General features: G+C 46.3%; 2 protein-coding genes across 6 annotated transcripts in view; one reads left to right on the top strand and one right to left on the bottom strand.

Annotated features, from left to right (window-relative positions):
- Window positions 1–896: 896 nt before the first annotated feature.
- On the bottom strand, window positions 897–12436 carry RPUSD4 (RNA pseudouridine synthase D4). 2 transcript variants are annotated; one of them, XM_046017349.1, is made up of 7 exons: window positions 12147–12428; window positions 11618–11783; window positions 9065–9266; window positions 4282–4375; window positions 4061–4205; window positions 2629–2726; window positions 897–2062 (listed from the first exon to the last, which is right to left on the bottom strand). In XM_046017349.1, the coding sequence occupies exons 1-7, from the start codon at window positions 12333–12335 to the stop codon at window positions 1799–1801; spliced, it is 1158 nt and encodes a 385-aa protein (XP_045873305.1). In that variant the 5' UTR covers window positions 12336–12428; the 3' UTR covers window positions 897–1798. The 2 variants fall into 2 exon arrangements, with proteins under 2 accessions (XP_045873305.1, XP_045873306.1); XM_046017350.1 differs by lacking the exon at window positions 9065–9266 and having other exon boundaries at window positions 4302–4375; window positions 12147–12436.
- FAM118B (family with sequence similarity 118 member B) overlaps window positions 12436–14965 on the top strand; it is a 50846-nt gene continuing 48316 nt past the window's right edge. Inside the window, exons 1-2 of one of the 4 annotated variants that reach the window (XM_046017348.1) lie at window positions 12910–13053; window positions 13152–13486. Coding sequence is in view for 1 of the 4 variants with exons in the window: in XM_046017344.1 (XP_045873300.1) it covers window positions 12848–13053 (206 nt within the window). In the remaining 3 variants the exon portion in view is untranslated. Of the gene's footprint in view, window positions 12534–12783; window positions 13054–13151; window positions 13487–14965 lie in introns of those variants that run through there. The other 3 variants (XM_046017346.1, XM_046017347.1, XM_046017344.1) reach the window with 3 other exon arrangements.

The raw sequence follows: 14965 nt of genomic DNA, 5'->3' as shown, positions 1-14965 counted from the left end.
GTTGGCCTCACGAACAGAAATCTGTCTTCCCACTGCTCCTCTCTGCCTTGGGGCTGAACCAGGCCTGTTTGGGGCCTTTGGAGACAGATGCTCTTTTACCCCTTGAACCCATTACAGGTTGAGGGAAACATTCCTCCCCTAGGCTGAGCAGAAGGGTGGGGGGTTGTCTGGGAAGCTCTGAGCTTGCAGCGGTGTCTGGAGAGGAGTCTTGTGGAACACCGTGCCCTTAACTTGTGATTTGGCCTGACCCCGAGACGACAGTGTTGGGATTACAGGGCACCAAGCAGCACTTCCCACCCCACAGGGGAAATGGGGTCTGTACCCCACCCCATGACACACTTTACAAGCACGGATACAAGGCTGAGTCTTTGTGTATCCTGCCAGGCCCTCTGGCTAACAGCAGTCCGGAAGCCCAGAGAGCCAAGGGCAGCAGATTGAGAAAACAAGGATGTGTTTTGCGTGTCCTTGTCCTAGTCAGAACCACCCTGCCCTGCTCTGACCCTAGGGACGGGGGGATGGTCTCAAGACTCCCCTCGACATTTGGTTTCTGGTGGGAACTGCCCTATGCTACTTGAGGCGGTGGGGAGTGAAGCTGGTGCTCAGGAAGTGGGGATGGGACTAGAGAGGAATGCATGTCCTCAGAGGAGGGGTTCTAGAGGGAAACAGGGCAGACCTGGTGACCACCTGGGTTTGGGGACAGCTGTCTTTTACACATTCATTTTAGTGAGTTAATACACTTGGGAGCTTTCCCGTAAATACAGCTGATCCACCAAAAACGGGTCTGAACGGCGCAGGCCACTTATACGCGGATTTCTCTTTGATAAATAGAGCACAGAACCGTAAATGTATTCTCTTCCTTATGATTTTCTTAATAACATCTTCTTTTCTCTGGTTGAGTAAGAATACAGCGTATAATACACAGAACATACAAAATACGTGTTAATCAACTGTTCGTGTCATTGGTAACGCTTCCGGTCCACAGGAGGCTACTAGCAGTTAAGTTTCGGGAGTCAAAAGTTACACTTGGATTTTTGACTATACAAGGGGGGGGCCCCCCACCCCCCACACTGTTTAAGACTCTACAGCATCTTGGTTTCGTGATGCTGGGCGGGGCGGGGGGGGGAACCTGTTCCCGCAGAGCAGCAGAGAGCTGGAGCTAATCACGGCCCTCTCTGGACTGTATGTGCTCCCCACCAGGGCCTGCCGGCGGCCGCCCTTCACATCTGCTCTTCTCGCTTCTCCAACACCCCTTTGCGGGTTCTAGTCACTACTGCACTAAGGCTCCCGTGCTGCAGCTGGAGAGAATCCTGCCTTCTGACGGGTCTGCAGAATCTGGGACAAAACAAGTGGAGCAGAGAGGTTTTGCTAATAGATCCTGAACATCCATGAGGACAGTGGCTAACTGCTTTTGAATTTCTCCAGTTGTCAGATGACCGCCACGCGCTCTTTCCAACCACTGGAGCCTTCCGGATAGATCAAGGGGTTTATTGTTGGACGGAAACCATTTTGGAGCACAGATTCTGTGCTCGGGTTACTCCTTTTTCAATTATGGACCCAGTCTGCCTGGTCCTGGGCTCTCTTCCCTCTGGGCAAGGAGACTGGGAGGCAGGGAGACTTCCGGGAGGCAGGGAGACTTCCCGCAGGCTTTTCCAGAGTGCAGCCAGTGTCTCAGTAAATAGGATTTAGTGTCCAGTAAAGCCCTGGAAGCAGCTGGGTTTCTTCCACTTCCCACACCTGGCTCTTCTGGAGTCTGTCCCAAATGAGAAGTTAGCAGAGTCTATGAAACAAAGCAAAGGATTCAGGGGCCAAACAGCCCAGCGGTCTTTACTGCACCCTCACGTCCGGCTTCGTCGTCCCCATTCTGATCCTGACTTGGCATCTGTAGGTCCAGGCGTCGCAGGGAGCAGACGAAGAAGCGAGGAGGCTTGCAGACCAAGCTGAGTTCCTCCTTCCTGGACCCCAGGGCCGGCAGGATCAGCTGGCGCGCGTGCAGGTGAAGGGGGATGTGGCGGGCCTTCGCCTGGTGCAGCCCCAGCTTCTTCAGGGTACCAACAGACAGCTTCTGTACAAAGACAAGACAGCCTCTTGAGAGCCAGGCCAAGAGCTCGTCCTTGAGCAGCACACAGGGACAGACATTTTCCACTTAAAGGAACCACCACTAACTCCCCTGGAAGGCACAGCGGTGGACAGCCTGCTTCAGGGACATTCCCCGGAAGGGTTTGGAACCCCGGTGAGAGAAAAACCACCAGGCCAGGGAAGCTCTTATCCGTCAGTTCTCTGGCCTTCCTAGAGAATGGGCTTCGACAACAAGAGATAAACAAGTGTCCCCCACCCATCTTCACCAATAGCATGAAAGGCTGCTTGAAGCTTCCAGAAAGCTCCCCCCACAACCCCGCCTGTCCCCAGCCTCCTAACAATCCCAGACAGACAAATGAAGTGCAAGGGTTTTGTGAACAGATCCTGCAGCTCCATGAGAACAGCAGCTGTTTCCCTCTAAGCGAGGTGACTAGTTTGGGTAACTAGTACAGTACAGTCAATATATCCTTGCAGTGACTCACGTCGGGCTTTAACAAGGGGAAAGCGCAAGCTCCCCCCACCTTAGCTGTTGCAAAGACAAACCGGGGTCACCTGGGGGGCCAGCTTATTCCAGTCTGAGTACTTGTGATCACCAAGGATTGGGCAATCCAGTCCAAAAGACAGATGAACTCGAAGTTGATGTTTTACTCCTTCACAACAACAACAACAGCAACAACGACAAAAAAGAGAGAGAGAAAACTTGAGCAGCTCCAGAAACCATACTGTGGGTTACTCCGCTTCTAACCCTATTTAACTCAAGCATAGTAAGACCGGCAAGGCCGCACCTACAGCAAGGTATAAAGAACAGATCAGAACAGAAGCTGGTCGGAAATAAAATTACACATGCTGTTAAGACTCTAAGTTCCCCTCCCCCTCAGTTCCCCTTTCCACTTTAGATAACCATTATCATCCACTCGGTATCTCTCCCTGCTTAACTTTTGTTTTGTTTTTGAGACAAAGAGAAAGAGAAAGCAGGAGCACACGTGTGCAAGGGAGGGGGCCAGAGGGAGAGGGAAAGAGAAAATCTCAATCTCACCACCCGAGCTACTGACCTGAGTCAAAATCAAGAGTCGGAGGCTTAAGGGGTGGGGGGGGGACCCACCCAATGACCCCTGTTTTTTTTTTAGGTAACATTATTATAGAATGCTAAATAGTGCTTTGCACATTTTTCACTGTAGCAAAATATTCATAACATAAAATGTTACCTTAACCATTTTTTGAAAGATTTTATTTTGAGACAGAGTGAGAGCAAGAGAGAGAGATAGAGAGAGCGCGCACACAAGCATCCTCCCTACCTGAAACTCTGGCCCAATTAAAAGACAACTCCCCATTCCTTCCCACTTCCTCCGGCCCCCGGTAACCACTATTCTACTTGGTCTCTGAATCTAAGTGCTCGAGGTGTGTCATAAATGGAATCATGCAACATTTGTCCTTCTGTGTTGGTTTCTTTCACTTTGTATCAAGTCCAACCACACTGTGGCCCATGTCAGAATTTCCTTCCTTTTCAAGACATACTCATTCCGTCATCTGCCCACACACTTGGTCTACACATTCACTTGGCGGTGGCTATCCAGACTGGCTTCACCTCTTGGCTATTGGGGATAATGCTGCCATGAACACTGCTGTACATAGATCTTTCCAAACCCCTGCTTTCAATTCTCTTGCGTAGATACCCATGAGGATTGCTGGATTATATGGTAATTCTGTGTTTAATTTTTTTGAGAAACCGCTTTGCAGATTTTTAAATAAATGTAAGCACACTATTTATATCTTTCTGCTACCTACTATTTTTAAACAGCCATTGCCGCTGGAGCTCCCAGCCTCAGATTAGCACCAGAGGCACACTCTCAAACACGTCAGCTGCGATCCCAGCCTCTCACAACACCAGAGGCTCGGAAGAAGGGCAGGACCCAGAGCGAGGCCCTGGACATGGCTCAGCAGCCCTGAGCTCTTGCCATCCCCCAGCAGAAAAGTGGTGCCTCACCAGTGATGGGCTGGAGCTCCACGAGAGCGGAGGACAGAGTGCTGCTGAGCACCTGGTACTGAGTCACAGCTGTGTGTGCCTTCCGGTTGCTCCGTGCTCTCACCATCTTCCCATCCTCCATGCGGAAGCCTGGGGACAGTGTCATCTGACGCCAAAGAAATCAAGACAAGGTTGCAAAGGAAGAGCAGAAAAGCCAAGCCCCTGGGTAACAGCTCACCCACCTTGTAGTGCTGCTGCTGACCTTGCACCTCCTTCTCGATGACAGGGATGTCCACGACTCCTGCTGGGGGCACGGGGACGCGCACCGTGATGGCCCTGGGCGTTAACACACAGACCCTGGCTTAAGCCATGAGGTGAGGGGGGAGCTCCTCAGATTTGGCTACTTAGAGGCTGTAACACTGGACCTTCTGCTCTACTGTGGTCAGTTCTTAAGAACGGAGCATCCCGGGGTGCCTGGGTGGCTCAGTGGGTTAAGCCGCTGCCTTCGGCTCAGGTCATGATCTCAGGGTCCTGGAATTGAGTCCCGCATCGGGCTCTCTGCTCAGCAGGGAGCCTGCTTCCCTCTCTCTCTCTGCCTGCCTCTCCATCTACTTGTGATCTCTGTCAAATAAATAAATAAAATCTTTAAAAAAAAAAAAAAAAAAGAACGGAGCATCCCAAGTCATAAGGCTGTCATAGCCCTTAGCCTGAGAGCTTGATACTACCCTTATGAACACATCTTTTTTTTTACTACTAAAGTAATGTATGCTAATTATAGACTATTTGGGGAAAAAAAAAAACCAAAAAATTATATTAATAACATGGTCTTTCCTTCCAGCCTTTAAAAATAAATATGTATAGTTTTTTTTTCTTTTTTAAAAAAGATTTATGTATTTGAGAGAGCGAGCGAGCGAGCGTGTGTGTGGGGGAGGAGGGGCAGTAGGCAAGGGAAAGAGAAACCCAGGCAGGCTCTGCCCTGAGCCTGGGCTCCATCTCACCACCCTGAGATCACGACCCGAGCTGAAACCCAGAGTGGGACGTTTAATCAACTGTGCCACCCAAGTGCCCCTCAAAATGAGTATGTATAGTTTAAAATGAAATGAGGGTAGGGGCACCTGGGTGGCTCAGTGGGTTAAAGCCTCTGCCTTTAGCTCAGGTCATAATCCCAGGGTCCTAGGATGGAGCCCCCCATCGGGCTCTCTGCTCTTCGGGGAGCCTGCTTCCTCCTCTCTCTCTGCCTGCCTCTCTGCCTACTTGTGATCTCTGTCCGTCCAATTAATAAATAAAATCTTTAAGAAAAAAAAAAAGAAATGAGGATAATATGGTTTTGTACCCTGTTTTTTAAAAGATGGTTAAGTCCTGACTGCATATGAAATGAATGAACAAGTAAATGAATGAATGGAATGAAAAAGTCACAGGACCGCACCTGCTTGATCTGCCAGGTAGACAAACAGGGGAACTCAGCTCAAAGTCACAGAAACAAGCCCCATAACTCAATAAACATTTTGTTGGAGGTCTCCTTTCATCATGTCAGAGATGGGGAGACGACCCTTTCTTCTGTCCTTACGCTTATGCCTCCTCTAGGTCAATGATGAAGGAGTCCTGCTGGGTGGCCTATCACAGAATCAAGGCCCACTCCCACAACAATTCACACCTTGGACACCTCATTATGGGCTGGTGGCAGTTTGGGCTGCTATCTGATATATTTTATCACACTTAGATTGAGCTTTAACTGCTAACTCACTCTTCCTAATGACACAAAACTACTGCTCAAAAATGTTCATTCACCACATACTCCAGGAGTATAATCAGGCATTGATTTAGGGAGGTACTAGTTCTGTACAGATGAACGAGACCAAGATCCCCACTCTCAAGGAATTCAAAGTCTAGTAAGAAGATTCAAACAAGGGTGCCTGAGTGGCTCAGTGGGTTAAAGCCTCTGCCTCCGGCTCAGGTCATGATCCCAATGCCCTGGGATGGGGCTCTGCATCTGGCTCTCTGCTCAGCAGGGAGCCTGCTTCCCCACCCCCCACCCCCGCCTCTCTGCTTACTTGTGATCTCTGTCAGTCAAATTAAAAAAGAAGAAGAAGAAGAAGATTCAAACAAATAACCAGAACAAGTTGCTATCATAGAAAGTCAGTAGATGTTAATCAGTCGCCTGCTATGCTCTACTGCTAACTTCTACTTTGTGCACCTGGTATTTAAGGCCATCATTAACTAGGTTCCAGTCTACCTTTCCAGCATTATCTATCACATTCCCCACTCCAAACTACACTGCGTGCTTTCGTCCTTTGTGTGTATGCATTCCCGCCATCTAAAACACAGTTCTCCAACTTATCAAATCCTGTTCATTCATCGACACACAATGAACGGATTTCAATTCCTCCATAGAATGGTTACCAAGTCTAAACTTTCATAAACAATTTTCACAAATAATATCTTTTTTTAAGATTTATTTATTCTGGAGAGAGAGAGAATGCGTGCATGAGCAAGGAGGAGGAGGGACGGAGGGAGAGAAAGAGAGAGAATCCTGAAGCACACTCCCTGCTGAGCGTGGAACTCAAAGTGGGGCTTGATCCCACCACCCTGAGAACATGACCTGAGGCAAAATCGAGAGTCGGCTGATCAACCGCCTGAGCCACCCAGGTGCCCTGACACTTTTTATAGACTTACATCTGAATTACTAGTATACATAATGATAGTTTCAATTTTCTGTCTTTCAGCTTTTACTGTGAGCGAGGTTCTATGTCAAACACTTCACATGTACTGTCTCATTTAACTCTCTCCTCAACTCCATTATTCTCATTTTTCCTATGAAGACAAAGCTTAGAGCTGTTTAAGAACATGCCTAAGGACCCGTGCTGGTAAACCGCACAGCTGACAGTTGAACACAGATCTTGTTGAGCTTAGTTACTATGCTAAACCTCTGTCATTATCTGTAATCTCTTATTACAGTGATTCTTACATTTGATTCCACAGCAGAGTCAGCTGTGGAGCTTTTAAGAAATTCAGATGTCCATACCCTCCATCAGACTTATTAATCAGGGCCTCTGTGGGTGGGTCTTGGCAGAGAGTTTTTTTGTTTTTTTTTTTTTAAAGATTTATTTGTTTGAGAGAGAGACAGTGAGAGCATGAGAGGGGAGAAAGTCAGAGGGAGAAGCAGACTCTCCAAGGAGCAGGGAGCCCGATGTGGGACTCGATCCCAGGACTACTGGGATTATGACCTGAGCTGAAGGCAGTCGCTTAACCAACTGAGCCACCCAGGTGCCCTTGGCATAGAGATTTTTTAAAGGCTCCCAGGATCACAAAGTAGCTGCAAAATCTGGAGCACAAAAAGCAATAACTTTGAAAAGATAAAAAGAGTAGCTACATATCAAACAGAAAATAATAAATAGTCCAACAGAAACCAGGCAAAGGAAAGAGACAGTTTGTTCACAGAAAGGGAAACTCAAAAAAACATGAGAACCCAATAAACATGCAGACAGATAACATCACTGATACACAGGGAAATAGAAAACACTTTTTTTTTCTCATCCTAGTGACAAACCCCAAAAATGCGCTGGTCAGCTGTAGGGGGAGGTAGGTCCTCACTACCCTAGTGGGAGGAAAACCTGGCCTACCTAATAACAGCAACTATTCAAATATTAAATGTGTGAGAGGAACCTGGGTGGCTCAGTCGGTTAAGCGTCTGACTCTTGGTTTCAGCTCAGCTCATGATCTTGGGGTCCTGGGATGGAGCCCCGTGTTAGACCCCACGCTCAGCTGGGAGTCTGCGGGAGATTCTCTCTCCCTTTCCATCTCCCACTGCCCCTCCCCTGGCTCGTGTGCTCACACTCACTCACTTTCTCTCTCTCAAATAAATAAATCCTTAAAAGAACAAAAAACAAAAAAACCATCACCACCAACAAAAAACAAATATTAAATGTGTATATCCCTCAACCTAGCAATTCCATCTTTAGGAATCTGTCTTAAAGATATAATCATGTATTCTTTGCAACAGACTCTGAAAAATAGGAAGTTAACTCAATGTCCACCAATAAGGAAATGATGATACAGCAATACAACAGAATACTATGGAGCTCTAAATGTACATGCAAAATGCTCTCCAAGATATACCCTCCAAGAAAAATCAAGCAGGATGCAAAGCAGTGCAAAATGCCATGTAATAATTCACTGCCATATAATAATTCACTTATACATGCCCTTATATAGGAAGTTTACACAAGACTAGAACAGTGATCTCCTATGGGGAAGAAAATTGAGTTGATGGAGGACCGGAGTAGGTTTCAGTTTTGTTCACCTGTCTTTCTTCTACTGAAAAAAATGGAGGTAAACCTATATGCACTAACATGGAAAGATCTCCAAGACACAGTTGAGTGGTAAAAGAAAAGTACAGTGTTGGGGTCCCTGGATGGCTCAGTGGGTTAAGTGTCTGCCTTCGGCTCAAGTCATGATCCCAGGGTCCTGGGACTGAGTCCCTTGTTGGGCTCTCTGCTCAGCCGGGAGCCTGCTTCTCCCGCTCCCTCTGCCTGCTGCTCTCCGGGCTTGTGCTCACTCTCTCTCTCAAATAAAATCTTAAAAAAAAAAGTACATTGTACAGTGTACAATGTAATACACACACACACTGTATATATCCGACATGTTCATAAATACATTGAGCAAGGACCAGAGGAATAAAAACCAAACTATCCCAAGGGAAGGGACTAGAACGACAGAGTGGGTAGATTCTCCAAGAATTTTTTGCTTTATCTTTGTTTTTTGACGATTTTACCAAAGGAATGAAATCATGTATTACTTGTGTCATTAATTTTCAATAATTTTTATGTACAACCACAATGAGGAATTTCTACTCCAACAGACTCCAAGATCCTAAGCACTTAAGTCTCTTTCCTATTCTTTTCATATGCTCCTAAGTCCTAGCACAGTGCCTTCTCTTAACAGGAGGTCCTTCGGTATGAATGGACAATGAGATAAAAGGATGCCTTCATTTATACCAACTCTACCACTGGCGATGGGCTTCATTACCAGTACTTCTTTGCCACCCGACGGGTTCTGAACAACTCTTGCACTTGACGTGCCACTTCCTTCTCCCAGGCCAACACCATTACACCTGTAGTTTCCTTGTCCAGCCGGTGGCACAGATGCAAGGGCTCTGCCTTGTGGCCATGAAGCATCTTTGCCAGGATGGGCAATACGTCACTGATGCACAGCCGGACCCCAGGGCCACCTACAAAGGGAAGAGCCACAGGTTTTAGTGGCCAGTAAAAGATCTCACCAAAGAACTCTACCTGGGAAAAAAGTCAATGTTTTCACGGGCTTTATTCTGAAATGTGGTCCAGGAACTAGCAATGTCAGGATGCCCAGGGAGCTTGCCGGAAAGGAATCCCAGGCTCCCAACCCAGACTATTCAATCAAAATCTGCATTTTCACAAGATGCCCAAGGGATTCACATGCCTTTTCATAATGTCTGAGAAGCACTGGCCTACAGCATGTGGCCTGCTCCTCAGACATATATATATATACTTATTAATCTAATTGCACATTCATAATAAAGTCAGCAGTCAAAATGAGGAGGTCTGATGTTTCTCTATATAAACAAAGGTTTGAGAATTTGCCAAGTAAACTCAAGGGCTCTCCTGAGCCATTACAGAAGAGCTAAGAAGATAACCTTTAGGTGAGATGCTACTCAGTTCTATTTGAGGCCTAACTAGCCACTGACCCTGAATAGATGATTTAATTTTTCCAACTTTCAGCTTTCTCATCTATAAAATGTAAATACCTGGATAATAATTATCTCATGAGGAATGGGAAGAAAAAGATCAAGACAGAAAAAGAAAATACACAGAACACTTGGCAATGTCTGACTTAATTCCTTGTCTTTATGCTTTTCTCCATACCTCCCCGAAAAGCATTCTTTTAGCACAACTATGCCTTTCCCCTAATAAATCCCTTTCCTTGCATTTTCTTTCCATCAGTCTTTCTTATCTCACTCCAGCTGTATTAGACAACTACATTCAACACTTATTCAGAAATATTTCAATGTCCATTAAGTTCCAGGCATCCTGGAGTTTTATTAGGTACTCTGTGCACACAAACACACACACATTTTCTTTTATTTTTTAAGTTCTTATCATGAATACATAACTTATTATGTATCTTTTGGCACTTTTTATAACATGAATGTCTTCTATATTTTATAATTTCTATAAACTCTTCAAAAGTTATCTTCTATATAGGTTTATATGCAGGGTTTGTTGAAAGATTTGAGAAAGAGAGAGCAAGAGCAGAGGGAGAGGCAGAGGGAGGAGGCGGCTCCCCACTGAGCAGGAAGCCTGACTCAGGGCTCAATCTCAGGACCCTGAGATCACGTGGGATCCTGACCTGAGCTAAAGATAGACACTCAACCAACTGAGCCACTCAGGCACCCCCAGGTTTGTATGTGTTTTTGTGTGTATGGATCCTGTGTATGTTTTCAATAATAGAGATCTCTCTATATGGCAGTTTAATCTTTGCTTTGGCTGAAACTCTGTCTCCCTCTTTTTTTTTTATTAGTTTTCATATTGGTTTCTGTGATTGGAGGTTCTGCATGTTTAAGATGGTCCTTCTTTGATCCTTGCCCATGCATGTATAAAATCTGATTTTTCTCAGGTTATTCTGTCTCCACTTATGGCTTGAGGTGGCTGACTGATTTATGTTGCAGTTTTGGGCTTGTGGATTGAGATTTTCTGATCTTTGTTCAAGGAAGATGGACAATTTTCCTTGGTCTGGACTTAACTAATGAAATTATATTCTGGATCATGTGAACAAAAATGTGCAATAAACCACCATGGATAAAAAAAGACCCTTGCAGGAAATTCAGAGTCATTATATGGAAATACCATTACTTATAGAAGGTAATAAGCTACCAGAACATGTTATCCACAAGAGATTTACAGGCCAAAAATAGAAACAGAGTGCTTATAAAAATTAGTCAATGTGGGAAAATTGTGAATAAAGGCAAAAATAAAGTGGTGCCATTGTCCGAAGGGGAAAGGATCTGAACCTTGATATATTAAGTGCTATCTATTTTTTTCTTATATGTCATTTCTTCTTTCCTGTTTTTTTTGTTTTTTTTTTTTTAAGCTTTTATTTATTTACTTGGGAGAGAGAGTGAATGAGGAAGGGCGAGGTATCGTGGGCACAGGGGAGGGGCAGTGGAAGAGAAGCAGCAGACTCCCTACTGAGCAGGGAGCCTGACACTGGGCTATCAGAGGCATAAACGACTGAGCCACCCAGGCGCCCCTCTTCTTTCCCAGTTTTGATGCAACATAACATGAAGACAAGAACCACACGGCCTTAGTGTTTCTCTATAAAAATTCCCATGGACGTCTGGACACAGTGCATTCCAGAAATCACTGCTGACTGCCAGATGTTTGGAATGCAGAGACTGTGTTTTATATCTGTCTTCAGTAGTGCCTTATATAGTACTCTAAAAGCTTAATTATTTTGAATGCAAGTCTTCGAGCCCCACAAGTAATGTGTCAGAGTTGTCTCTAATTGTAGTGAAAACAGAAGCACCCCCCCCCACGTGGTCCTCACCATGCACAGGGAGACCGTAAGGTTTATTGATGACCACGAGATCCTTGTCCTGGTACACAAGCCCTCGGCTCAGTGCCTTAGCAAGCACGTTGGGGTGGACTCGCTGCAGCTGCTGTGTGAACCGCACTAGTTCTTGAACTCTCCGCTGAACAGGGCTTGTGGGCACCTACGGGGAGAGAAGGAGCGCCAGGAAAAGACTGGTGAAGACTTTCGTAAGTCTGGGTGACAATCTGGGTTGGAATGACTATTTCTGCTTTAGACTCGCGCCTTCCCCGAATAATTTGAGAGCAGCGGTGCATGTCTGTTTTACCTATCTCCACGCAGGGCTCAGGGCTGAGGCCGGCAGGAGCCAAAGACCCAGCCCGCAGGAAGATACGGTACCGTACTGATCTCTTCCCTTTCCTTTCTCCCCGTTCTTCACAGATCCTCCACATTTCCTCAACATCTGTCCGGACCCTCCCACCTCACTCCCAGCCGGAGAACCGGGGAACGTATTCCCTCTTGGGAGTTGTGGTCCTTTCGGACTCACCGGCTGCTGCTTCGTCTTTTGTTCCTGTTTCTGGGCTCGGAGCTTCTCCGCTAATCGCTGGGCACTCATGGTCCCAGACGCAGCAGCGGCCGAACAAAATGGCTTTGAGACGAGACTAAAGACACTCCCCAAACGCTGCCTGGAACCCCAGACCCAGAGGCGAGGCGCGTTAGAGCTGGGCGCCGCCATCTTGTCAAAAGGGAAGGGGCGTATCCAGACCACGCGCGGAAGAGGGGCAGGAGGCAGGAGGGTATGGGCGGATCCTGAGGATCACGTGGGGGGTGAGGGGGCGGGCTCTGGGCCGAGTCACGTGGGGGTGGTGCGCGCTGAGTGCGGCTGCGCCGGCCGGTAGCTGCAGCTGGAGCGGTGGCGTTTGGAGGAGACTCGGTGAGTGTGTAGGGAAGCCGGGCTGGGGCTAGGAAATGCCGGTTCTTCAACGCTTTAACGTTTTCGCGTCTCCGGGGCTTCTGTTATCGGAGAGCACTGCACCGGGATCCTTTTCTCCCTGTGAGAGAAGACCCCACTCAAAAACACTTCCCCGCCCCCGCGCCCCGTGGAAGCGATGCCCCATAAACGCTCGCCCCAGAGCCTTCTTAGGCGCCTACCTCGTCCCTCTTGGCAACCACATCCCTGGTGTCCGGCCAGCCCCCTGAGGGACCCGTCGTGTCACCTCTCATTTCCTTGCCGCTCGACCTTCGGAGATGCCCGATCTCTGTAGGCTCTCCACTCCTCACCTCCTCTTTGTTTCAGGTTGTAACCTGTCCTTCCCTCCCAGGGGTGATGGGAACCCTTCCGTTATCCGGGGGCCCCAGCCCGAATTCCTACCTAGGGAACACCTTGAGTTTTTTGGAGTCTCCTCTCTCCTTACGCTCTCCCCGCTCCTTCCAAAGACAAGACTGAAAATACGGTAAAGAGCACGGACCTTCCCCTCCCTTTTATGCTTCCTTCATGTTTCCCCCTCCCTACTTTACAACCACCCCAAACCCTTTCTCCCTCTCTTCCAAGGTGCAGTGTTGGAACTCCCATGCCCAAACTGCAAGCGACTCCCTCTGATTTCACCGAGGGGTGTCTGGAAAGATGAACCTCTGGTTGGGGTGCTAATGTGAAAAATACCTTGGGACATACCTGCCATTTGTTAAGAAACCTAATGGCGAGTTCCGAAGGGATGTTCAGAAAACTAATGGATCTGTACCGACACTAGAGGAAACAATTTTTTAAGACTGCTGAGAATGAAGGCTCCTTGAGGAGTTCCAGTAGGTAGTGGAATTAGGTTTGCGACTTACCTCTCCGAAAGGGATTGGCAGAAGGGAGCCATATTGAGCACGAGTAAAGTTGAACAGGTGAGTGGAGCAAACCTATGGAAGACTTCTTCAGTCGAAGAAGAGTTTGAGCTAGATGTTATAAGTAATGAGGAGTGTTTGAAGCTTCTTGAGCAGGAGAGAGACTCCTCGAATCCTAGAAATGAATCTGGCAGTTGAATGCAGGACAGATTCAGCCGGGATGCTGCAGTCTAGGGGAACAGTAAAGAGGTTATGCTTTATCCCATGATCTTTCTCCCTACACTGTACTGTTCTTTGCGTTTGAACTGATTTTGAGTACAAGTCCAGGATGTGTGGTTGGCAGCCGCTGTTGAAGTCTTCAGTACCTTGAAGACTCACTCATGGATTCTTTGTAATCCCCACTTTAGGCACAGAGTAAACTCACAAATATTCATTCTTTAGATGAATGCAGTGCATCCACAGACGTGTATTAGATGTGTCGAACATTTGAATTGTCTTCTCTCTGTCAGTTTTTGACCTGAAGAATGGAGGTGGGAGTAAGTGTATTTGTAAAGAGTGGGGAAGAAAGTTTGTGTATTTATGTTTCTGTAATGAGACAGATGATCAGGATATAAATTCAACCCGAGGGAGGTTGGGACACAACTTCTCTCTCTCTCTCTCTCTTTTTTTTTTCCTGGCAAATTCACAGGTAAGGCGAAGCCTCCTTTTCCAAGGACTCTGAAATGTGAATGTCAAGATTTAAATTTATATTATTAATTACACATTTGTTTTAGGTATAGGACTTTTATGATTTTGTGTAAGGGCTATTCCTTCCTTAACCTGTGCTTAATGGCATTCCAGAAATGACACGTGTTCTTGCAGAATTGGCATTCTGTGGTAGGAAACAAATGAAGAACCAACTCAGATGTCAATGCTTGGTGACGCAGAGCTTGTGTTCTTGGGTTTCAGGGTAACCCAAGGTACACACTGCAGTGCCTAAGAATAAAAACACTGGTCAGTTTTTTCTTCTAGAGAAGGAACTTTCAGGTTTTTCTTTTTGAAACTGTAAAGATATTTGAAGAATTCAAAGTTTTTTGGTTTTTTTTTGTCATAATACAGCTTTATCCAATATGGGTACAGAAGTTATATCTTAATATTTAAAGCATGTAATTAGAGTTGCTCTCTGCATATACAGGAATTTATGCAAATATGTTGTCTGTCTTTTGTTTTTTTAATGCTATATTGCCTCTTTTCCCTTCGTCATTCAATTGATTTTATTTTAGGCAGTTCATTTTCCTGTACTTACATACTTTCCGACTTCAACACGTGTCACATTCTCCTTTTGTTTGGGGACTCCTCTTGTCTGTACTGTTTTCGCAGTACAAGGAAGAAAATTCTATTAGTGGTGTCTAGTGTTGCCTTCATTCTACAAATATGACTTATTTACATAGATTTTGATATACCGTTGTTCCCCCCACATAACTATTTAAAGAAGTACTTGATAATTCGTTTTTGAGGCTATTTCCTGAAGCATCCAAGAACAAGATGACCTTGTAATTT

This window comes from Meles meles, chromosome 8 (assembly GCF_922984935.1).
Source record: "Meles meles chromosome 8, mMelMel3.1 paternal haplotype, whole genome shotgun sequence".
Classification (NCBI taxonomy): Eukaryota; Metazoa; Chordata; class Mammalia; order Carnivora; family Mustelidae; genus Meles; species Meles meles.
The sequence above is the reverse complement of the archived record's forward strand: the minus strand, read 5'-3'. Positions and strand labels throughout refer to the sequence as shown.